The sequence below is a fragment of the Neovison vison genome, chromosome 5 (assembly GCF_020171115.1).
Source record: "Neovison vison isolate M4711 chromosome 5, ASM_NN_V1, whole genome shotgun sequence".
Lineage (NCBI taxonomy): Eukaryota > Metazoa > Chordata > Mammalia > Carnivora > Mustelidae > Neogale > Neogale vison.
Window position 1 is genome coordinate 19747669 of NC_058095.1, and position 23792 is coordinate 19771460.

A 23792-nucleotide genomic window follows, 5' to 3' on the forward strand; every position below is an offset into this window, starting at 1 on the left:
TTGATTGAGTTAATAGTAAACACAGTGAGTCTGTCTGCTTCTTTGCTAGTCTTTCCTTCTTTTATCCTCTAAATTTAGCATTGAATTACCCCAATCCATTTGGTTCTTCAAATGAAACAATCAGGTATAGTCTCTTAAAGTCCATGTGCATGAGATGTTATAATCATATCTGTGACAGATATGAGACAGTGGGTTAAATTTTGCTGTTTTTTTGTCAGTGCTGTCATTTCTTATGGAGAAAAACAGGTAATTAAAAAATGCTTCTTTAGGGGCGCCTGGGTGCCGCAGTGGGTTAAAACCTCTGCCAAATGATGGGGATCCTGGGATTTCCCCTCCCTGTCAGGGCTCTCTGCTCAGCAGGGAGCCTGCTTCCTTTCTCTCTGCCTGCCTCTCTGCCTACTTGTGATCTCTCTCTTTGTCAAATAAATATATAAAATCCTAAAAAAAAAATGCTTCTTTAGAAGAAATATGTTCTTAAACTCCAAAGGAAAAAATTTTTTCTCGTAAAACTTAAAAAACAAGGCCTGAAACTATAGTTTCTGTTTCAAATTTTGGCTTTTTATAGCTTCTTGTAATGTTTTCATTAACTTAAAATGCTAGTTGAAATGAATAGAACTAGTTCTCTAGGAAATCTCAGTAGTTAATATAGAATAAAAACATAACCTCATAGATTTTATTGAATTTTTACATGTAATTAATATTTGTTCTTTATCTAAAATAATTGATGAGTCTGCTGGCTGAGCCTAGAAATTGGTTCAGAAAAGCAGAAATGTGAACTTGGTAATTGTGAGAATACATTTGCACACATGACTGGAAGGATAGAATCTAATAAAAGAAAGGACAAATGGCATCAAGTGTGATTGGGGCCGGACTTACTTAGAAATAGTGGTAGCAGAAACTTCAAAGTCTTTGTAGTTCTGGGTGAGCACCCTACTGAGAGTACTAAGGTCTAAAAATATGCTCCATTGACTTAAAACCACTGTCTATTCTCTTTTGAACATTTGTTTTGCCTTTGTGTCTTGACATTCCTCTGAAGAACAGAAGGCACATTATAAAACCAGACACTTCCCCCTGCATTCTATGAGGTAGGTAGAATGTGTTACAGTAAGTACTTTTTTAGAACTTTGAACCTTAACTCAACAACCCCCCCCCCAAAAAAAGTGATTTGCCTGTTGTATTTCTTTGTGTCTTACTGTTGACATGGAGATGAAATGATGCTGTTGTCATAGCCTACCTTTACTGCTAGGCTTGTGGTGGGGTTCAGATAATTTAGCAGGTACAGTTTTGTAGTGTGAGTGGATCTTTCCATGAAGCTCTTTTTTTTTTTTTTCCTGTTATAATTGCTCTGTTTTATTGTTGGTTTCTGTTGTTAATCTCTTTGGGTGCCTAATTCATAAATTAAACTCTACGGTTTCAAGCATCCACTGGGGGTGTTGGAACCTATCTCCGTGGACAAGGAGGAAGACTGTATTTTGTTCTTTCTTCCATGGCAGGAGTCTTCTGTTTCATATGCAAGTTATGCATGAAGCTCTTTTTTTAATTAATTAATTTTTAAAAATATTTGCTTATTTGAGAGAGAGAGTTAGGAGGAAGGGGAGAGAGAGTGGGCGGGAGAAAATCTCAAGCAGACTCTGGGTTGAGCGTGGAGCCCGATGCGGGGTTTGATCTTACGACCCTGAGATCATGACCTGAGCCAAAATCAGGAGTCATTTGCTCAACCGACTAAGCTACGCAGGCGCCCCTGAAGCACTTTGATATTAACTTGATCCCTGCCGGACATTTCTCTTAGTCAAGGTATTGAGTAGGCTTCCAAATTTCCAAGTAATCCAAATTCCTAAATATCCATGAGAGAACTTCCTGAATGCTGAGTTAAAAACAAGGGACCACAGGAGGACAGAGGCTGAGCTTTTTGGTGATCAGACCAGGAATTGCTTTTGTGAAATCTTTTTTTTTTTTTTTTAATTGAAACCTTTTGTTGAGCTCACAGATTTGGGTTCTTTAAACACTGTTTTTATGAATAAATGCAGTGGGAATGGAAGCATGACTGACCACGTTTATTTGAGTTTGAGGAATTCTTCATCCCCAGGCAGTAAAGTGCCTTTTCTCATGCCTGCCTCTCTTAGATTACAGCAAAATGGATATGCCAAATCCCCCAACTTCCAAGTGCATCACTTACTGGAAAAGAAAAGTCAAATCTGAATACATGCGACTCCGGCAACTGAAACGGCTGCAGGCAAATATGGGCGCCAAGGTAAAAAATACCCGCCCGGGGCTTTCTATTTTAATATATCAATCCACTGTGACCAGCTTGGCTTTTTAGAACTCTTCTTTTGAAATCCTAACCATTTTCTCCTTGGCTTTTCTAGGCTCTTTATGTGGCAAATTTTGCAAAGGTTCAAGAGAAAACCCAGATCCTCAATGAAGAATGGAAGAAGCTCCGTGTCCAACCTGTGCAGTTGATGAAGCCCGTGAGTGGGCATCCTTTTCTCAAAAAGGTACTTCCAGGCGTCTAACCTCAGCCTTCCTCGCTTCCTTGAACAAGTTGTTTATTTGTTTGTTTTCTGTATTTGCGACTTAATAGAAAAGAAATAAGGATGATGGATACTGCTATTATAGTCAGCTTTCAATAACTAGCTTGGTAAATCTGTAGCTTAAAGAAAAGCCTATTCACCTATTATTCTCCTCAAATAGAGTATAACCATGAGTGGATTTTTTATTTATTTTTTATTTTTTTATTTTTATTTTTTTAAAGATTTTATTTATTTATTTGACAGAGAGAGATCACAAGTAGGCAGAGAGGCAGGCAGAGAGAGAGAGGAGGAAGCAGGCTCCCTGCTGAGCAGAAAGCCTGATGTGGGACTCGATCCCAGGACCCTGAGATCATGACCCAAGCCGAAGGCAGCGGCCCAACCCACTGAGCCACCCAGGCGCCCATGAGTGGATTTTTTTAAACAGAAAAACATACCATTTAGTGTCTACTTTCCTGGACTCTGTGTACAAGCTTCAAAACAACCTTTTTTTGCCTTGTTTGGCACATCTGGTACTTTGATATGGGAAAAGGAGTGCCCAGCATAATGGACAGGAATATACTGATCAAAGGGATATTCCTTGTTATAAATTTAAAATTCATTCTACTTTCTCAAAGAGATAATATTTTTAAAATATAAAAAGGAGGGGCACCTGGGTGGCTCAGTTGGTTGAGAGTCTGCCTTCAGCTTGGGTCATGGGCCTGGGGTCCTGGGATCAAGCCCCGTATAGGGCTCCCTGCTTGGCAGAGTCTGCTTCTCCTTCTGCCCCCTGCCCCTCCACCCCAGCCCGTGCTCTCTGTCTCACTTCTTCTCTCTCAAGTAAATAAATAAAATCTTTAAAAATAAATAAAATAAAAATATAAAAAGCGTATAGTGTATTGAGAGCAATTTTCTTTTCCAAAGCAGAATATGACTATAATTTTTATGCTGCTTTGCTTCCCCTGTACTCTCTCCATCAGTTCTGAAGCTAAGTCGATGTCACCTGTGTTAAAGTTTAGGTTCTCAGGAAAACTTCATCTCCTAGGACGTTCTGAGGCCTTTTGCTGTTGTGGACAGCCAAGGAGACCAGCTCTTTTAAACTGAAATCAACACCAGCTGAGTGTGAGAGGCACAGTGCTGGAGTTTGTAGACACCACAAAGATAAGAATTCCTGCTTTGCAGAGGTTTATAGTCCAGTGGATTTAAGGTTCAGGAGCTGATTGTTACAAAGCTCTCAGCCTCTTAACTTGTAAGAATTAGAGTACTCCTGTGATCAGTTCAGAAGGAAACTGCAGTTCTCTCTTGGGTCGTGACTTGTCTTTCCCTCTCCATGTCTTTGCTTATATTTCAGTGTACCATAGAGAGCATTTTCCCAGGATTTGCAAGCCAACATATGCTAATGAGGTCTCTGAACACAGTTGCATTGGTTCCCATCATGTATTCCTGGTCCCCTCTCCAGCAGAACTTTATGGTATGTATTGAAAGCTCTGGGGTAGTTGTATAAACTGTATGATTTTCTTATGTTGGTCTGCTGGCACTTCTCTTAAGGTAAAGGTTGTTAGATTATACTTAACAAGGCTTGGTTATGCAGGGCAGACTGTTCTTGTAATATATTGACTCTAAATATGTGTGTGTGTACATATATATATATATGTGTATATATATATATATATATATATATATATATTTATATCGCAAGTTTTTCTAACTTGTGCTCTCTGAAGTGTACTTCTAGGTTGATGCTGTTTCGTTTTTGAATGAATGAGACTGGGCAAGACTCCATTTCTCCCATACTACTTTGGCCCAGTTTTGTGACATGTACAATCAAATGCAGTCTAAATCAGACACTTGAGGCTTAAGCAGGTGGACATCTTCCTGCTGATGGAGCAATCCTTTCTGAATCCCCTAAAGGCAAGATGCTCTGAAAGCACCTGAGATAACAGAGGTACACAGGGATCTGTGAGCCTTTCATCTGGGCCTTTGTGCTGATTCCTTCTAGGATTAGTTGTGGTCCTGATAATCAGTCCTCTCCAAATACTGCCATTGCTTATCACCTATGTGGTGACAGTTCTACTGGCTGGAATAGGATACAGGTTTACAAAAGGGAATTGTCTCTTAGAATAAAACTTTACAGTAATTTTACTTGATACTTGGGGAATTAAGGATGACTGTGTTTTCTGCTGGACAACAACAATAGCAAAAATCCATTAGTATTGTTTCTTTAGCCAGGAAATGTTCATAGCTCATGCTGTAATTGACTTCAGGTTCCCACTGAGTGTAACTGACATGAGTCGTCATCATAGCTTTTTGCTATGATTGTGGGAGGTCAGTACTTAGTCTGTATAATAGAATATCCAGAAACTTTATGGTTGCTCAGTTTCTGTTTTAATTGTTGTGGTTATATTACAGGTTATACTCTTGGAAGCCTTCCTTTTCATCTGTGTGTCTCCACTTATGAGAAGAATTAAAATTGAAGACTTTTTAGATTGTTGTTTAAGTGATATTTTTACCTATTTTACAATGATGTTTAGTAGATAAAATTAGATAATGGAATCACTGTGAATAAGTGTGCTGTCAGCTTCTAGATGTTGGTGGAAATATCACTGTTAGTACCAGGCTAACCATTTGGTAGTTGATATCCTCAAGTAGTTAAATTGACTTTCTTCCCTAAGAGTAGCATCACCCCCTCCCTCCCATTAGAGGTTTTGCCGGCAAAACAAAATGGCCAGTCTTTAAAAATGCAGGAAACTCTGTAACCAAAGGCGTTTTCAGGAAATTCAAGCAGCGAAAAAGGCCCAGCAAAGAGTCCATTAAACAAGAAAGAGGAAATGCATAGTGGATTCGTGGAATGAATCCCATCTGGTTTGATTTCAGGTAGAAGATGAGACCGTTTTGTGCAATATTCCCTACATGGGAGATGAGGTGAAAGAAGAAGATGAGACTTTCATTGAGGAGCTGATCAATAACTACGATGGGAAAGTCCATGGTGAAGAAGGTAGTGGTGCTGGGCTCTTTGGGACAAAACTTTATTATTATTTTTTTAAGATTTTATTTATTTATTAGAGAGAGTGCACGAGAGAGAGAGAGCGAGCGCAGAGGGAGAAGCAGACTCCCCACTGAGCAGGGAGCCGAATGTAGGGCTTGATGTCATGACCCGATCCAAAGGCAGACACTTAACTGAGTGAGCCACCCCAGTGCCCCGAGAAAACTTTATTAGAATGGTGTCCCCTCTTTGGTACATCATCATCTTGCTTTTATCTGCTGTATACCCGCTGAAGAATATTTCAATGTCATCACATGACTAGGAGTAAAAATTTTATATTAAAAATGTCCCTCAAATTTTATTTATTTATTTAAAGATTTATTTATTTTACAGAGAGAGAGGGAGCAGAGGGAGGGGCAGAAGGAGAAGGAGAGACAGTCCTAAGCTGAGCACAGAGCCCAATGCAGGGCTTCATCCCACAGCCCAAAATCATGACCTGAGCCAAAAACCAAGAGTCAGATGTTTAACCGACTGTGTCACCCAGGTGCCCCCTCGGTTAAACTTTAAAAGGCGGGGTGCCTGGGTGGCTCAGTGGGTTAAAGCCTCTGCCTTCAGCTCAGGTCATGATCCCAGGGTCCTGGGATTGCCCCGCATCGGGCTCTCTGCTCAGCGGGGAGTCTGCTTCCCTTCCTCTCTCTCTCTCTCTGCCTGCTTCTCTGCCTACTTGTGATCTCTGTCTGTCAAATAAATAAATAAAACCTTTAAAAAAAAGAAAGAAAAAACTTTAAAAGGAGCTGGGAGCACTGGATGTTATGTTGTCACTGATGAATCACTAAATTTTACCCCTGAAACTAATAATATACTTTGTTAACTAAATCGAATTTAAATTAAAAATTGGGGAAAAAAAGAGAAATGTAAATTTTAAAAAAAGGAGTTGGAACATATTTATATTTACTTATATATATAGTAATCATTTATGTATATAGGAATCAGTGGTAGGAGAGGAAGTTTAGTGCACGGAGAAGTATGGTCCTAGGAGTTTTCCATAAATCCATCTGGAGCCATTTTGTTCTTCATTTCCCTTTCTCTGAGAATGGCAGTAAGCATAACCTCTGTCCTACTTTGATCCAGATATACCCTGGATCTCCAGAAATTATTTATAATATTCTGACCATCCTGAAAGCGAGTCATTTGGATTTAGTTGTAGTTCTAGAAAAGGCTGCCAGCTTGTAAGAAGCGGGAAGATGGGGAGAGACTCCCCATGACTTTGCAAACCAATGGCCTCCGTGGCTGTTTTGACACTTATGGGTACTGTTGAAAGTGCATTTTCTACCCACACTGCCGCCTAGTGTTCAAAGACTTTATCCTAGGTCGTAGTGTAACCCCATAGAGTATTTTAGGAAGATAATGCTGTGTTTTGATTCAAAGAAGTCACTACCGAGCCCTCAGCAGAAAAACCAATAAGTTTTCATGTTATCATTCATTCTCTGTTCCATTTGTATTGTCTGTGCACCTTTTTGAGACTTTGGACCATAAATACAGGTTGCTCTGTGACTGAGGAATGAACTGCCCTGTAAGAATAAAGCCTATATAACTGGATTTCCCATTGTAGCCAGCTGAACTGTTGCCTTTGTAAGAGCCAATCAAATTATTGTATATTTCCTGGTTGTTCATATAAAAATGTACATATGTTATCTATCGGGCCTCAGGAGTGAATACAAGAAAACCTTCCTAGAAGGACTATTGGAGCTCATGCATGTAATCTTCATGTTCCAGAGATGATCCCTGGCTCTGTCCTGATTAGTGATGCAGTTTTCCTGGAGTTGGTAGATGCTCTGAATCAGTATTCCGATGAGGAGGAGGAAGGGCACAATGACACCTCAGATGGAAAGCAAGATGACAACAAAGAAGACCTGCCAGTAACAAGAAAGAGAAAAAGACACACTCTTGAAGGTAAATATTCCTTTTTGAAAGTGGCAGAGACAGGGAAGAAGGGAGAAATAGAGAAGACTGTTGATGATTAAAGGCTATTGGTGCTTCTTAACTGGTTCCCTTGAAAGGAAGACAAACTAGTGTGTTTGAGAAACATGAAAAGTTATGAAGAAGAAAATGTAATTATCCTATAATCTTACTACCAGGGAATAACCAGCATTAATATTTCCTTCTAGATCTAAGATATGTGTCTGTGTGGAGACACACATGCACAAGAATATATATATACACATACTGAAGTAAATATAATGCTGTACGCCAACTATAACTCAGGGTTTCTAAAGTACGTGTATAAATGAACATGTTTATATGCATCCTCTGAAATGGGATCATGCCACACGAGCACACACACACACACATACACACACAATTTTATATCCCTTGTTATTTGATCTTCTGTCATAAGCATTTTTCGATATTGTTAATATTTAATTAACGTAATGTTTAATTATGCTCTGTGTTACTTAATTAGATGTCTGGGGACAGAGCGTCACGCTCCTGTTCTTCAGCATCATTATGGTGGCATTCTGCAATATTCACATCTCCCCACGAAAAACCCTGTGTTCCCCTCTAGTTTCTTTCTTGGACTGTGAGATTCGTCATTAATGTGTACATGACTCTGATTTCCTTATTACGAGGAGCCTATTCGATAAGTCCAGGTAGCACTGACCTCCTTTATGTGTTCCTAAACAGTCAGTGGTTAGGTTAACACAGCTGCTCTAATCAAAATGCTGTGATAAAAGGGAAAAATGACCAAACAGCTTTGTTTGCATACTCTGATTATAGCACTCAAGAGTCTTTTGTCATTTCCAATTCAGGCAACAAAAAGAGTTCCAAGAAACAGTTCCCAAATGACATGATCTTCAGTGCAATTGCCTCGATGTTCCCTGAGAATGGTGTTCCAGATGACATGAAGGAGAGGTAGGGAAAGCTGTCCCACTCGGGCCATGTAGAGTGCTCAGGCAAAGCTTTTATTCAAGCCTGTCTTTGGTTAATAAAAAGCCTTATAGGGGTGCCCAGGTGGCTCAGTGGGTTAAGCCTCTGCCTTCGGCTCAGGTCATGATCTCAGGGTCCTGGGATCGAGCCCCGCATCGGGCTCTCTGCTCAGCGGGGAGCCTGCTTCCTCCTCTCTCTCTCTCTCTCTCTCTCTTTACCTGCCTCTCTGCCTACTTGTGATCTCTCTCTCTCTGTCAAATAAATAAATAAAATCTCTTAAAAAACAAAAATAAAAAAGTAAAAAGCCTTGTTTCTGGTAAGTACACTGTGATTTGCTTGCACTTCTGATTATTTCCTGCTTGCCTCTTTATCTCTAAATGCCCATTCCCATATCAAGGGTCACATTTGCTGGATTTTGAGTAAGTTTGGGCAGAGAACTTTTAAATTCTACCATTTTTCTAGAGAGTTACTTCAGCACCATACTTACCAAATCTTTCTCTCTCTTTACTTTCAGACATATGCCTAGCCCAGCACAATTGCAATGATATACCCACTTAGTTATACACCCTTCTGTCATCAACGAGACCCATAAAAAACCCATCTTCCCTTGGCAGGCTGTACGTGGATGACTGTCAGTGTTCAATCTGTACTTTCTCAGTGAAGACATTTCCTGGGAAAGAATTCTTCACTCTTTAAAAAAAAAAAAAAAAAAAAAAAAAAATTATTTATTTATTAGAGAGAGAGAGAGAGATCGATCACAAGTAGGGCAGCAGGCAGAGAGTGAAGGGGAAGCAGGCTCCCCACTGAGCAGAGAGCCTGATGGGGGCCTTGATCCCAGGATCCTGAGATCATGGCCTGAGCCAAAGCAGAGGCTTAACGCGGGGAGCTACCCAGGCGCCCCTCTTTCTGTCTTTTTTATTTTATTTTATTCTATTATTTATTTATTTTTAAATTATTTATTTGTTTATTTATTTGACAGATCACAAGTAGGCAGAGAGGAAGGGAGAGAGAGAGGAAGGGAAGCAGGCTCCCTGCCGAGCAGAGAGCCAGATACGAAGCTCGATCCCAGGACTCTGGGATCATGACCTAAGCCGAAGGCAGAGGCTTTAACACACTGAGCCACCCAGGCGCCCTTATTCTATTTTATTTTATTTTATTTATTTAACAGAGACAAAGGGCACAGGCAGGGGGAGCAGGAGGCAGAGGGAGAAACAGACTTCCTGGTGACCAGGGAGCCCAACTCAGGGCTTGATCCCAGGACCCTGAGATCATGACCTGAGCCAAAGGCAGACACTTAACCAACCGAGCCACCCAGGTGCCCCTCTTATCTCTCTTTTTAAAAATAGGTATCGAGAGCTAACGGAGATGTCAGACCCCAATGCACTTCCCCCTCAGTGCACACCCAACATTGATGGCCCCAACGCCAAGTCCGTGCAACGGGAGCAGTCTCTGCACTCCTTCCACACACTGTTTTGTCGACGCTGCTTCAAATATGACTGCTTCCTTCACCGTGAGTGGGGCAACTCTGAAATGCTCTCCTGTTCTCCATCCCCAAACTCCCATTTCCTTCTGTTTATTTCAGTTAATCACACAGAGTTCCTGGCTTCTGATCTGATGATGGTTTTACAAAGGGCCAGTTCGATATTCACTTGTTCAGTTGTAGTGTAATGTGCTTTGCATGGTCAGGAGTCAGGACAGAATAACCAGCAACCTAAGTGTCCCTGAGTACCTATTAGCTTTGAAAGGATTGTTGATGTCAGAAATGATTAAATTTTGTGCATCCTGATGGTGCACTTCTGTGCACCTGATGGTTTATATCTAAATTTTCCCACAGTGGCTCCCTAATTTGGTTTTGTTCTTCCCCATCCTATCAAGTGGATGGACCATTGGGAACAGGACAGTTTTGTGTTTTCCAGCTTTTCACGCCACCCCTAATGTATATAAACGCAAGAACAAAGAGATCAAGATTGAACCAGAACCATGTGGCACAGATTGCTTCCTTTTGCTGGTATGTTTTCCTTTTTTTTTTTTTTTTTTAAATTTTATTTATTTAAATAATCTTTGACACCCAACATGAGGTTCAAACTCATGACCCCAAGATCAAGAGTCACATGTTCCTCTGACTGAGCCAGCCTGGTGTGCCTTGCTGATACATTCTTGAACTGTTCTGCCATTGTTAACGCTGTTGAAAATTTAGCAGGAAATGGTCCTTCCGTTTTCTGCTGCTGGGAATATAAACCGAATGAGCCAATACGTAGCAGTCTGTGGGTCATAAAGCACAGATAAACACAACTTCTGCTCTTTTTTTTTTTTTTAAACTTTATTTATCCATTTAGAGCGTGAGCAAGGTGAGGGGCAGAGAGAGAATCTCAACTAGAGTCCACACTAAGCATAGAGCCCGACGTGGGGCTCAATTTCATGACCCTGAGCCAAAATCAAGAGTTGGGCCCTTAACTGACTGAGCCCCCCAGGGGCCGCATGACTTCTGCTCTTCAGGAACTCCCAGATACTAAAGACTGTGAAGTTAGTCTTATGGAGTGAGGAGTGCGTGTGTATGGCAGCATTTTCTTTGCTGTCTTCCTTTACATGCAAATGTAAGAAAAGTAACACATGAAAGCACTGATGTCTCGTAAGGTAAACAACCAGATGCCAGGTGGACCCTTTCCTGATGGACAGACTTCATGCAGCTGCGTAAATTCTCCTGCGTTCATGTGGGAAGGCAGTAGCTTAGAACTAGAAAGGAATAATTTCACTTAGGCTAGCCAAAGACACGGTTTTGCTTTCTGCACCATACAGTGAGGGTAGGTGAAGAATAAAATACCTTGATAAAATTTCTCCTACCAAATAAAGTCATACAGCCAAGTGCCTTTGGGACCATCTTTAGTGGGGTAATAGAAGAAAACATGGTAGAACGGGCCACTGGATATATATCTGGAAAATGAGTCATGTGATAATTGCAAAAGAAAAAATAGACTTGATTTATTTTCTCCCTGATATGTATTGACTCCTTCTTATGTGCCAAGTACCATGCTGGCCCTTACCATGTATTTTCTTACTTTCATGTTTACAACAACATCCTGAGGTAGAGAAACTGTGGGTATTTTGTCCAAAATTTGTTAATGTGTCAGTGGTGGGGCAATAATGAAATTCAAGCTCTGGTCTAACTCCACAGGCCATGCTTGTTAAATTATTCCACACTTGGGGTGCCTGGGTGGCTCAGCCAGTTAAGAGTCTGCCTTCGCCTCAGGTCATGATCCCAGTGTCCCAGGATCGAGCCCCACATCAGGCTCCCTGCTCAGCAGGAAGCCCTCTTCTCCCTCTCTCTTTGCCCCTCCCCCTACATGTGTGCTCTCTCTCGCTCACTCTCTCAAAAAAATTAATAAATGACACCATGTTCTATCAACATAGCAGCATTTAGATGGTGTCCCTCTCACAGCAGTTACCCTGGGACCCCCGTATGTACATGCTTCACAAAGATGCCATCAGTGCCCAAAATGTATGTCTCTGTGTGTGTTTCACATACAGAAATGTCTGGGCAGTCTTTCTTTTATTGCTTTTTAGAAGTCAGTCCATATTCAGCTATAATGCTTGACTGTTTCCCCACACACATTAAGAACATTCTCAATCATGCAAAGAAGGTGAAAGATACCTTCGTCTTGGATTTAAAGACATTTTTCCCATATTTGCTTTGTCCCTCTATTTGTTTATGCACGTGTTTTGCTGAGTCATTTGAAAATGAGTTGCGGACATTGAATACTTGTTTGCAAAGTATTTCAGCACACGCTTCCTAAAAATAAAGACATTCTCTTATATAACCACGTTATCACACCTGAGAAAATTCACTAGAATTTCATCATATCATCTGTCCATTCCATATTCATTCCATATTTAAATTTTTTCACCTGTATCAAGAGCAGCTGGGTTTGGGGTTTTCTCTAAACCAAGGTCATCCAGCCATATGTGCTGTTGGGTTATTAGGTTTTTCCAGTCTCCTTTAATCTCAAATCATCACACCATTTTTTTTTCTTTTTGAAAAATTCAGGCTCATTGTCTTGTAGGATACTGTCCCATATTCTGGATTTGTTTGTGGTTTTCTCCTAGTGTTATGTAACTTGTTTCTCTACCACCTATTTCCCATGAGCTAAAATTAGCTCTGCAGGCTTAATGATGTTCGAATAGCTGTTAAGTGTCGCTGTGTGTGCACACGGTAGCACGGGCACATGATGTCGGATTCAATTAACTTGAAAAATTCTCTTTTAGAATTTCCTTTAAGGCCTACAGGATATTAATCTGGATATCCTTAGTAATAGCAAACATTTATCCTTTACATGTAGATTTGGTTTTCAGAAACAGCTAGAAGTGTTTGGGAACTAAGTCTGAGGAGAAGATAGATGATCAGGCTGAATGATAGTTATTTGGTCTTTTTTTTTTTTTTTTTTTAATAAAGCATAGCTATGAAGTAATGAAGTAGTCCTTCCAAGTTTAATATACTGATTTGGAAGGAAGTTCTAGAAGTAAGTAGTGATATTGTACAAATTGAAGGACTACATATTTTGTTATTGAAACATAAGCAATGCAGTAGAATAAAAAGAGCAACATGGCCTGGGGACAGGGATTCCTGATTCTTGTTCCTATTCTGGAACAATGAGCTATATACTAATATAGGATATGTATATATGGTATAATATATTAGTATCTGTACTACATATATAACATTTATTATATTAGTACTATACTGTATATTGTATACTATATAGTATATTCTATTAGTGTATATACTAATACATGGTATATATAGTATAAGCCGGTCCCTTCCCCTCTCTGAGCCTCATTCCTTCATATACAGGAGAATGTGTTCTCAAATTTTATATAGCTGACATGCAAATGAGTTTTAGATAAAGCTCACTGAAAAGTTGAAGATGCATATATTCTATCTTTTTTTAAGATGATAGGACAGCTCCTCTGTGGAGAGGTATAAATTTATAAGTTTTAGATTTTTTTTTTTTTTAAGTAGACTTCACACCCCACGTGGAGCCCAATGTGGGGCATGTACTCACAACCATGAGATCAAGACCTGAGCTGAGATCAAGAGTCAGATGCTCACCCAATTGAGCCACGCAGGCCCCCCTGGAATGTTTGTTAAACAGCTTTTATATGATCACACTGACATGGTACAGAGCAAGATAATATACTGATTTGGGGGGAAGCCTGTAAGCACAGGTGTTGAAGAAGGTGGTTTGTGAGGTTGGGCTCAGGATGGTGACTCTGGGCCTGTTCCCATTTCCCATCTGTACTGTGTCCGCTGCAGGAAGGAGCAAAGGAGTACGCCATGCTTCACAACCCTCGCTCCAAGTGTTCCGGTCGCCGCCGGCGAAGGCACCACATGGTCAGTGCTTCCTGCTCCAACACTTCAGCCTCTGCTGTGGCTGAGACTAAAGAAGGGGACAGTGACAGGGATACAGGCAATGATTGGGCCTCCAGTTCTTCAGGTATACGGAACAGAAAGCGATCTTTTCTTTCCACTCAAGGCCTCTGGTAAATGCGGGATCAGTGCCTAACACTTAAAAAAATGGTTCATTCTTTCTACAGCTTCTGCTATGGGCAGTAGAGACAGGATATTTTGGTTCCTAAAAGTAACATGAAGCCCTTTAGAGTCTATGGCAAACTCCTGATAACTGCATTCTCTCTTCTCCTTATTCTCTTATCTCCACCTCTCTTAGAGGCCAACTCTCGCTGTCAGACCCCCACGAAGCAGAAGGCTAGTCCGGCCCCACCTCAGCTCTGTGTAGTAGAGGCACCCTCGGAGCCTGTGGAATGGACTGGGGCTGAGGAATCCCTTTTTCGAGTCTTCCATGGCACCTACTTCAACAACTTCTGCTCAATAGCCAGACTTCTGGGCACGAAGACGTGCAAGCAGGTACTGTCAGAGAAGAGCAGGGACACGCAGGGCCCTCCTTTCATCCCCTGCTCTGTCAGTCCTTTTGCCATCTTGTGTGGCTGCCCGTCTCAAGGGGGTGCTTGAGGGGGTGCTTCTGGGCCACAAGGTGGGTTCCCCAAACACGGGACCTTCTGCAGATGCGAGGCCTCACAGCGCGTGGGGACCTTCTCTCCTCCTCGCTGAATTATTATTTCTTCCTCTAGCCACTATCTGACTCTCCTGGATGTTTCCACACTCTTTTAGCTTTTTTTGGTCTTTGGTCTTTGTTTTTGGTTCCTACTTTTCTTTCTAAATGTGCACCCCTTTCCCAGAAGGGGCTCCCAAGTCTTTCAGGGGACCTTCTTATCTCACGTGCTCTTTCTCCTGCAGCTGCCACTCCCATCCCCTCCGTCAGTCTCCTCAGTTGCTTTTTCCTCCAGATGGTCTCTCGCTAGCTCTTCTGATTGCCACCCCCCATAGCTGGGCCTGGACTGCACCCTTCTCACTCATGCTGTCGCCGGAAGCACAGTCTGGTAGCAGCTGCTGATGCTCTGGAGGCAGTGGGACTTGATGTCCCAGTGTCCCTCCGTCTATTCCCCACTGCAGTGAGAGGACAGACTGAAGAGCAGGGACAGAGAGTCACCGGGTGTTAGGGCCGGTCTGGGCAACAGGAAAGAAACACCAGAACTGTGCCATGCTGCTCAGCTCCCTGACTTCTGGAGGAGTCTCTCTGGCCTCCTCGTGATGCCTGCCCTTGGAACAAGCAATAGAACCATAAGGAGAAGTGCCCTTTGCTTTCATTTTGGAGCTCACACCTATTTCCTTGAGGCCCAGATTCTTAAACTAAACATCTGCAGAATCATGTGTAACGCAATTTTGTATTTTCCCAAGAAGAATATTTGTATTCTTCATAGAATCTCAAGAGGGTCCATAGCCAAAAAGGAAACGAAAAAACAAAAAGCTCCAGAAATAGACAAAGCTCTGCCCTGTTCGTACCAGCAGGGGGAGCTAGTGGTTAGCCAAGTGGTGCTGCTTGTGTCTTCTTTCACTCAGTTACACTGAAGTACCCAAAGTCGCCCTTCTTAAGAAGAGATAGATAGTGTTTGTCAGAATCCTCCCATTCAAGGCTTGGTGGGCAAAGCTGTCGATGAAAGCTACTAACCAGGAAAGTTGTAACTGTGCTCAGTATTTCTCTTTTCTAGAGTCAGCCTAGGTAGTTAATTAACTCTGGGGCTATTGATGCCATATCCCAGTGCCACTCTGTCTGTCCCTGAGTGAAGAGATGCTCAGTCAGCCACCTTGGAGCTCTCCAGAATGCTCCCACGCCCAGCCCCTGGTTGGCTCACTTATCTGACCACCTGGCTCAAGAAGGAGTGACAGGTCCCTTTGGATTTCTCTTCCAGGTCTTTCAGTTTGCAGTCAAAGAATCACTTATCCTGAAGCTGCCAACAGATGAGCTCATGAACCCGTCGCAGAAGAAGAAAAGAAAGCACAGGCAAGGGTTGGACAAAGGACTTTCTGTTCCCTGTGCTCTGACCTCCCGTTGGACTCCCCAGCGCCTCCCTCTTGAGTGTAGCATTGCACAACTAAAGGGCCAGCCTTCTCCGTGCTCCTCGTGGGTTTGTGCCTCAGACCAGCCCTTCTCCCCTGTCCCTAGATGCTGTGGACCAGGAGATAAGTGTCTGCTTTCCCTTTAAGTTCCTGGCCAGTGGGACCAGAACTAGCCTCATGGTTCCACCCTGAGGCCATTTCTCCTCGTTGGGTGGTTAGTGACCACTTGTTCACACTTCTCAACTCTGACCAGAGTTTCTTCTTTTGGCACTTGTATTGTTTTTCTAAGTTGCATAATAACACTGTCTTTTAGATAGCTTTTGCTTAGGGTTGGAAGGTTTTTTTTTTTTTTTTTTTAAATTCAACATTCTGCTTGCCTCGGTTCCCTAATGGCTATCACCTATGGAAGGAAGGAACGGACACCAGTTCTGGATAGAGAAGGAAGTCCCCGTAGCTTCTGCTCCCTCTCAGTTCCTTCACTCAGCAGATTCCTAAAATGTCTTCCCACCTCCCCATCCTGCAGTTCCCCCACATCCCCCCCTTCCCCAAAGAGAAGGAGGGAGTAGAGGAGGAGAGGGTGAGGGAGAAACAATAGCATTACAATAGACACAGAGGGTAAGGTTTTGTGTTTGTTTTTTAGGCATCTTTGTTGTTTATATTTAAATCTCAAAGCATAGAGCAGCTGGACTCCAGATGGACTCCAGCAGCCCCCACCAGGGTAGAGGCCTCCTATGAAGGGACTGGGGGAGGTGCTCCCCAGTCATCACACCAGAGTCCCTCAGAGCAGGTCACGTCGATATTTACTCAAATCTGCAGAGTTCCCCGGAGCTGTGACCCAGGTCCATTCGTCTCTCTTTCAGGTTGTGGGCTGCACACTGCAGGAAAATTCAGCTGAAGAAAGGTAAGTTGCAGCAGAGTGCTCTCGGGCAGTTCAGCCCGGGGTCGAAGGGCTGTGGTCCCCCGCCCGCCCCACCTGCAGCTGCACTCCTTGACCCTGCACCGCTTCCGCAGGCTGCAGAATTGTGTGTAGCAGCTGAGAACAGCTCAGCTTCTCCTGCAGCTGAGAACAACTCTCCGAAGGCAGAGTTGTGAGCCCTGTGGCCTCTGACTTGCATAGCGAGCTCTTTGCCAGGTTCCGGTCTTCATTTACTGTTTGGAATGGCTCTCCTGCAGTCCCAGGCCATTTCCACCCTCTCCCCACAAAGAAATCCCCCCATGGCGGCTGCCAAACAAACATGGCCTCTGACTGCTTCTCCCTTCAGGTGCTAAATGCGCATCCAAGACAGTGGCCAGGGCAGCCTGCCCTAGTGCGGGGCCATTGGACAGCTGGGGGCGTGGGCACAGCAGTGTTGTGGTCTGTTCTTTTCTCCCCTAGATAACTCCTCCACACAAGTGTACAACTACCAGCCCTGCGACCATCCAGACCGCCCCTGTGACAGCACCTGCCCCTGCATCATGACACAGAATTTCTGTGAGAAGTTCTGCCAGTGCAACCCAGACTGTAAGAGTTCTCTGCTTTCCCCGGTAGTCCTCCCAGACAGCCGGCCCTGGTGAAGCCCACCTTCCCCTCCCAGCCTGTGGCCCTTGCTGCCTCGGGCCTTCTGATGTTCTCTCTGCTGTGTTTTAAGCGTTTTACAGCGGAAACAAGTACTTAAGATCTGGAAAAGTCATTTTTTTAAAAATCTGTAGTTGTTTGATTCTAAAAGCAGCAATTACACAGAAACAGAAATGTTCCCATCTTTACCTTACAGAGAAGAAATAAACCTGGGAATCATTTTCCTTCTGGTGCAGTCACTGCCTCCCTTTCTAGGATGTTGTGTCACGACATACAGGGGTTACGAGTCTGTATGTGGCTTAGTTTAGTTTACTACTTGGGAGTTTTCATATCTGTCCCGTCTGGATGTCAGCAGAAGTAGGACAGAGGCTAGACGTGCTTCTCCCTCACTTCTTATCGCTCCGCGCCCTTCCCTGCTCAAGGCTGAGCAGTTTGATAACGGCCTCCAGAGCCTGCAGAACTTGGTGCCTGGGCAGTTGTGCTGGAAACCCCTTCTAACCCATAGCAGATATCAATCTTAGCCACAGCAGAGGGGCACTTGTGCTGGGGAGGGCAGTGGGTGGAGGAGGGTAGCTTAGAACGGATGCATTCTGTTCTCAAAATGATTCTTGTTTTGATGGTGATGATTTAGCAGTGAAAAGCACTGATTTCATTTTCTGTGGGCCACTCACCACCTCCCTCCCAAATTCCACCAACAAGGGGGAGGGAGAGCATTGCTGAGGAATCTCTAGGAAACACCTCTCCATAGGCAAACCTGCTTTTTTGATTCCCAGGCACGAATGTTGGAAGGCACTCCATGTTCTCCGGAAAGAAACTTAACTAGATGCTTATTGGCCAGAGAGTTTCTCCTCTATCTTGCTAACTTTCCCGGAACATATCACATTTACTTCCTTGCTGACCCTCGAGGCAGACCTGAGCCCCAGCATTAGCCTGCCGCGGTTCCTAACCCTCCCTGTGTCCCCCCCCCCCCAGGTCAGAATCGCTTCCCTGGCTGTCGCTGTAAGACCCAGTGCAACACCAAGCAGTGTCCCTGCTACCTGGCAGTGCGAGAGTGCGACCCCGACCTGTGCCTCACCTGTGGGGCCTCCGAGCACTGGGACTGCAAGGTGGTTTCCTGCAAAAACTGCAGCATCCAGCGAGGCCTCAAGAAGGTGAGGGCTTTTTATGGGCCTGCAGGCTGCATGAGGGAGGGGGAAAGATGGAGTTGGCCCCAGCGACCTCTTTCCACCAGCCCCTTGGAGGGCTTCTACATAAAAGGCTCGGCAAATCCTAAGGGACACACGTGTACTTGAATTTTGAAGTTGTCTGTCCTGGGGAGGAGTTAGAAGCGTGACCCCTGAACTGGGCAGCCTGAGAGGAGCAGAGAGGAGGGACACAGGACCCATCGAGGATGGTGTCTGTTTCTGCTTGACCCGCAGCAGTGAGTTGAGCTCCTCGAGAGACTGGCTCCAGGAGGCCCCCAGGCCTAGAGGAGGAGGTGTTACATTTCCTTTTGCCACCTCCCTTCTTTGTTTTTCCTCTCCCCAGAACAGAGTGGCTGAGACCTTTTTCTGTTTTCAGATCCTCTTAACAGTTGCTTGTTCTTTCCACCCTGCCCATCCCCGGCACACGTGCACGTCTAGCACACACCCCGCCTGCTCACACATGCCCTGTAGTCTGAGGTTTGACTCCTCTTCCCCAGCACCTGCTGCTGGCCCCCTCAGATGTGGCCGGATGGGGCACCTTCATTAAGGAGTCTGTGCAAAAGAACGAATTCATTTCTGAATACTGTGGTGAGGTGAGTGCTATCGGTTTGGACCACATTCCTATCTGGGGAGATGCTGATGAAAAACTCTGATTTTCTGTGGGCCAGACTCTATGACTTAACTCTCTAAATAACTCAGCTGAGTTCTTGTGTGGCCCCTTGGGGGATCCCACAGAAGTTTTTGCAATCCTGAGATAAACCACTCTTCTGAAATTCTTTGCTACAGAAGGTGGGGGAAGGCAGGGAACTCTCTTCAGGCTTCATACTGGTCACGGTGGGTGGGGATTGGAATGAACTAACTTGAGCCCTGTCTCCTGTGATTCTCATCATGATACTCAGCAAGCACCCCATGTGACACTGCCCCCTCCCAGCCCTTTCTGTGGCAGGGGACCATGCCCTGAGTGGGCAGCCCGACCCCCCGTTTGTTCCTTGTCTGTCTCTGCAGCTGATCTCTCAGGATGAGGCTGATCGACGGGGGAAGGTCTATGACAAATACATGTCCAGCTTCCTCTTCAACCTCAACAATGGTATGGAGTCTGTTCTCTTGCCCCAGGGTGGTCTCTGGCGGGTCTTTCTACCAGATTGCCCTTACGATAGCCCACGTTCAGATCAGCTGTGATTTCTCCAGCAGGTGCACAGAGGGAGGTGGGGAGGTTGAACTTCAAGATGCCATGAGCCTCGGTTCACTTGCTTTGGGAAAACCCCCATTTCTGGGTGTTGTTTTAATCGGAGCACTGGGCATTTCCACCTCAGAAATCTCCCCACCCAGTAGATGGGAAGAGGAGATCCATAATTCTAGCAAAATGGGGGGATCCAAAGGGAGCACACTCACATGAGGCCATATTCTTATGCTGTGTGCTGCTGGCCTTTAGAATTCCCGCTGGATTATTTCTGTTCCATTTAATTGATTTTGAAATCAGGTTCAAGAAGCTGTGGATTTGTCTGGTGAGCTCATTGTCTTTCTTTGTATAGATTTTGTAGTAGATGCTACCCGGAAAGGAAACAAAATTCGATTTGCAAACCATTCAGTGAACCCCAACTGTTATGCCAAAGGTGAGCTCTCAGTAGCGTGGGAAGGAGGGTGGATGATGGATGCTTTATTTACTATGATTTCTATCCATTATGTAACTTTTTTCATTGCTGAGTTATTTTTTGTCCAAAGACAGTCATGATTTAACATCTGGTATCATTTTGAGTCTTTGTTTTGTAATTGGCTTTCTTCACTGAATACATTTTAACCATTTTCCCACAAACAAGAATCTCTTAGAGATAATACTCTTCCTATATCAGCAGTCAGAACAACAGCTCTAAAAGCACAGAGGCAACAGTCATCACCGACTGCTTTTTAATTCCACTTCATTTATGTTTTCACTGGGAATTGGGAGAAAATCAGCCCAGCACCACGCATCGTTGGCGTGGAGCTGAGCAGGAACCTAGCCTTAGCTTTGTCCTGTCCACAGTGGTCATGGTGAATGGGGATCATCGCATTGGGATCTTTGCTAAAAGGGCAATTCAAGCTGGTGAAGAGCTCTTCTTTGATTACAGGTGAGGGGGCCAGAAATGGTTGGGAGGTGGTTCCAGGGACAGAAGGGTGGCTGTTAGAATTGATTTGGGGGCTTACGGTGGGTGATATGGAGGAAGCAGACAGTGGTCAAGTCTTGGTGGTCATGTCTTTCTCTTTGTTCTGCTCTTGGGTGCCTTGCATCTGAAGTGGGAGCAATTGTAAACCGCTCTGAGGGCGGGGGAGAGGGAGCAGAGTGGAGGGCAGTCTACCGGTTCACTCACAAAAGCCTTGATAGTAACCTGGTTCCTCCTGCTCCGGGACAGGTACAGCCAAGCTGATGCTCTCAAGTACGTGGGAATTGAGAGGGAGACTGATGTCCTTTAGCCCTCCTGGGCCCCACGCCAGCGCCTATGGTAGCAGCACTGTCTTTGCTTCATGCACACACCACCGCTGCTCGAGTTTCCTGCACTACGTGTCTCCCACACCGAGAATCCCCCACCCATTCCCTCTGCAGCGAGGCCTCGGCTGTGTCCAGTGGGAACAACAAGCTGTCTCAGTGAGAGGGGAGACAGAGGCAGCTAGGGCTTGGGCCCCCAGAAGAGAGAGGTGCAGAAGTGCGAGACCGAGTCTTAGGCCTCAGAGGAAGAGTGCGCAGGCTGGGGGTGGGTGGCTCAGCGCGGTTTCTTGTCTGCTTTGTAGGCTGTGAGCCTTGGCAGTCAACCTGGGCAGTTCCTCACAAGCATTGTCCTGTAATTCTAACTTTCTCAGTCAAGGGTCCTTGTGTAATTTGGTTGCCGGCACCTCTCTCTGGTCACAGGACCTGGAGAGGACTGGCTAAATGAAGTTTGGTACCTGGAACTTACGAGCGGCCTGGGTTAAAGGCAAGCCTGGCGGTGGTACAGACTGACTTCAGAGGGGGAGATGGTCACCTAAACTACCTGCTCCCTCCTGGCAGAGTTCAAGTTCAGAGTGTGAGTTCTGAGGATAGGTCTTCAGCACTGGGAGAAGGACAGCTAAGTGCCGTTCTTCCATAGAGAGCCAGAGCCATCCTGATGACCCGAGTTAAACTGCTAATCTTGGGGCCCTCTAGGCTCTGAGAAGCCTTCTCCATACTCTGGAGATGGGTGGATACATTTTCAGATTCCTGAAAGCAGGTGCCAGGGTGCAGCCGGCTGCTCCAGAGCTGCGGCTTGGTGACTGCAGGCGGGCGGCGTGCTGCTCCTGAAGAGGCACGGCGGGGTGTGCAGGGCTGGCTGTGAACACTCTGGTTCCAGGCTGTGGAGTTGTTTTCAGGCCTCTCGTTCCCCTTAGAGCCCACGCCCACAGGGCCTCTGTTGCTTCTGTCTTCTGGGGAGATGGGCGAAGGCTTGGGCTGGAAAGGGGAGGTTGGGAAGGTGATTTATTTTCCTGTCTGATGCACCTGCTGTTGGAAAGGGTGAGTTGACAGAGTTTGGAAGTGGGTGAGGGGCTCCCAAGTTACACGTGTTTAGGACGCCATCGCGCTCACCATGTACACTGGTGGGGGGTATTTGAAGTCTTGAGAAGTAGCAGGCCAACCCCCGTGCCTGTCCATGCTGCCATTCTCTCTGGGAGTCATAAAGAGCCAAGCACTTTATTTCTTTGAGGAGGTCTGCAGATTGAGGTGGAGTGGAGCTGAGGTCTCTGGGGCCCCTGCCCAGATCCCATTCCTAAGGGGAGGGGAAGGCCAGGGGTTGGAAGATTCCCCTCCAGTTCCCTCTCAGCTCCTGGAGGAGTAAGGAGGAGCCTCCTTGCCACACAGGATGTAAATGAGCATGGGGCCGGCTCGGGGAGCCACCCCTGTGTCTATGGCGGTTGTGCTGAGCCGCTGGGGAATAAGGGGCATTGTGCTGGGTAAAAGGATGTGCGCAGGGACAGGCTGGCCCAGGGAATACTGGAGTAGGGAGCTGGTTTCTCTCCTCTAGGGAACCCAAGCTTTTCTTTTCTAGTCTGTACTGACCACTCCCTTCCTCCAACCCCACTGGCTCTCCCATGAAGCAAGGAGTGGGGTTCCCTCGGGCCAGACTGTCACATAGGGATTTTGGTGGGACATGCACACACCCTCACATACCCTCACACACCACACTTATGGGCACATGTACACTCAGCCCTCAGCACACACCCAGCCGGCTCCTGACAGGCCTCTTCCCACCTAACTGGCCAGCCCTGCCACGATTCTGAGATCTCCAGATGCAGTGGTTTGTGTTCGTTGTACTGGAGACGCTCTCTAGCTGGACTGTGGGCTCTGGAGTCCTCGTAAAGGACAGGGAAAAGCCAGAGACAAATGAAGGAGGAGGAGTTAGGTCTGTCTGAAATGGAGCTGGCTGTGGGGAAAGATGGGCAGCAAGTGACATCCAGCCATTGAGAGGCAAGACTGACCCCACTCTTCCCTCAGTGTGCGGAATCCCCTCCTTGCCAGTTTCAGACCACTGGGACTCCTGTTCCACGAGCATTCCCATCCTTTTCCCCTCGCTGCCCCCCACGCCCACACCTTAAATGACGGGTCTCAACCCCTCCCCCCAGACTATGGAATGACGGATGGAGCAAGGTGGTGGGGACTGGGGGAGGCTGGTATATGTGCGGCTTTATTGCCAGTGAATCTCACGCACTTTAAAGTCCTGTGGCTTGTGACCTCTTATCTGAATAAAGTGGTAGGATCCATTTTGGCAAGTTGTGTATTGTGTACTTTGGGGATAGAAGAATCCAGGGACACCAGTACAGGGGGAGCTCGGACTGAAGTGTTAGCATTCTAACCCCCACTTTCCACTGAGGTCTGGGGTTGGGGTGTCGAGGGGTTGGCAAGAGCCAGTCAGGCTCCTGGTCAGTGTTGTGAGGATTCCGAGGGCTCTTCGTAGAAATTCCTGAGTCCTCAGATGAGATCTTTTATTTATTTTTTATTTTTTTAATTTTTAGATGAGATCTTTTAAAAATATCCCGCTTATCCCCTTGCCGGGACACCAGCTACCACGCACAGACTGGGGCTCTGCCACTCTGCTTTATTAGAACGGCTCTGGCTCTGAGCGCATGGCTTGAGAGTGGAGGCTGGGTCGGGCTGGGTGAGTGGCCAGCAGACCTCACAAGACTT

General features: G+C 45.3%; 1 protein-coding gene across 2 annotated transcripts; it reads left to right on the forward strand.

Annotated features, from left to right (window-relative positions):
* Nucleotides 1-23368, forward strand: EZH1 (enhancer of zeste 1 polycomb repressive complex 2 subunit). 2 transcript variants are annotated; one of them, XM_044247871.1, is made up of 21 exons: nucleotides 1-246; nucleotides 1042-1085; nucleotides 2124-2251; nucleotides 2367-2495; nucleotides 3859-3978; nucleotides 5382-5502; nucleotides 7267-7443; nucleotides 8301-8403; nucleotides 9765-9928; nucleotides 10335-10426; nucleotides 13727-13907; nucleotides 14139-14335; nucleotides 15739-15830; nucleotides 16747-16787; nucleotides 17262-17387; nucleotides 18414-18592; nucleotides 19123-19218; nucleotides 19631-19712; nucleotides 20158-20238; nucleotides 20646-20730; nucleotides 21013-23368. In XM_044247871.1, the coding sequence occupies exons 3-21, from the start codon at nucleotides 2135-2137 to the stop codon at nucleotides 21071-21073; spliced, it is 2244 nt and encodes a 747-aa protein (XP_044103806.1). In that variant the 5' UTR covers nucleotides 1-246; nucleotides 1042-1085; nucleotides 2124-2134; the 3' UTR covers nucleotides 21074-23368. The 2 variants fall into 2 exon arrangements, with proteins under 2 accessions (XP_044103806.1, XP_044103807.1); XM_044247872.1 differs by having other exon boundaries at nucleotides 1-124.
* The last annotated feature ends 424 nt before the right edge of the window (nucleotides 23369-23792 follow it).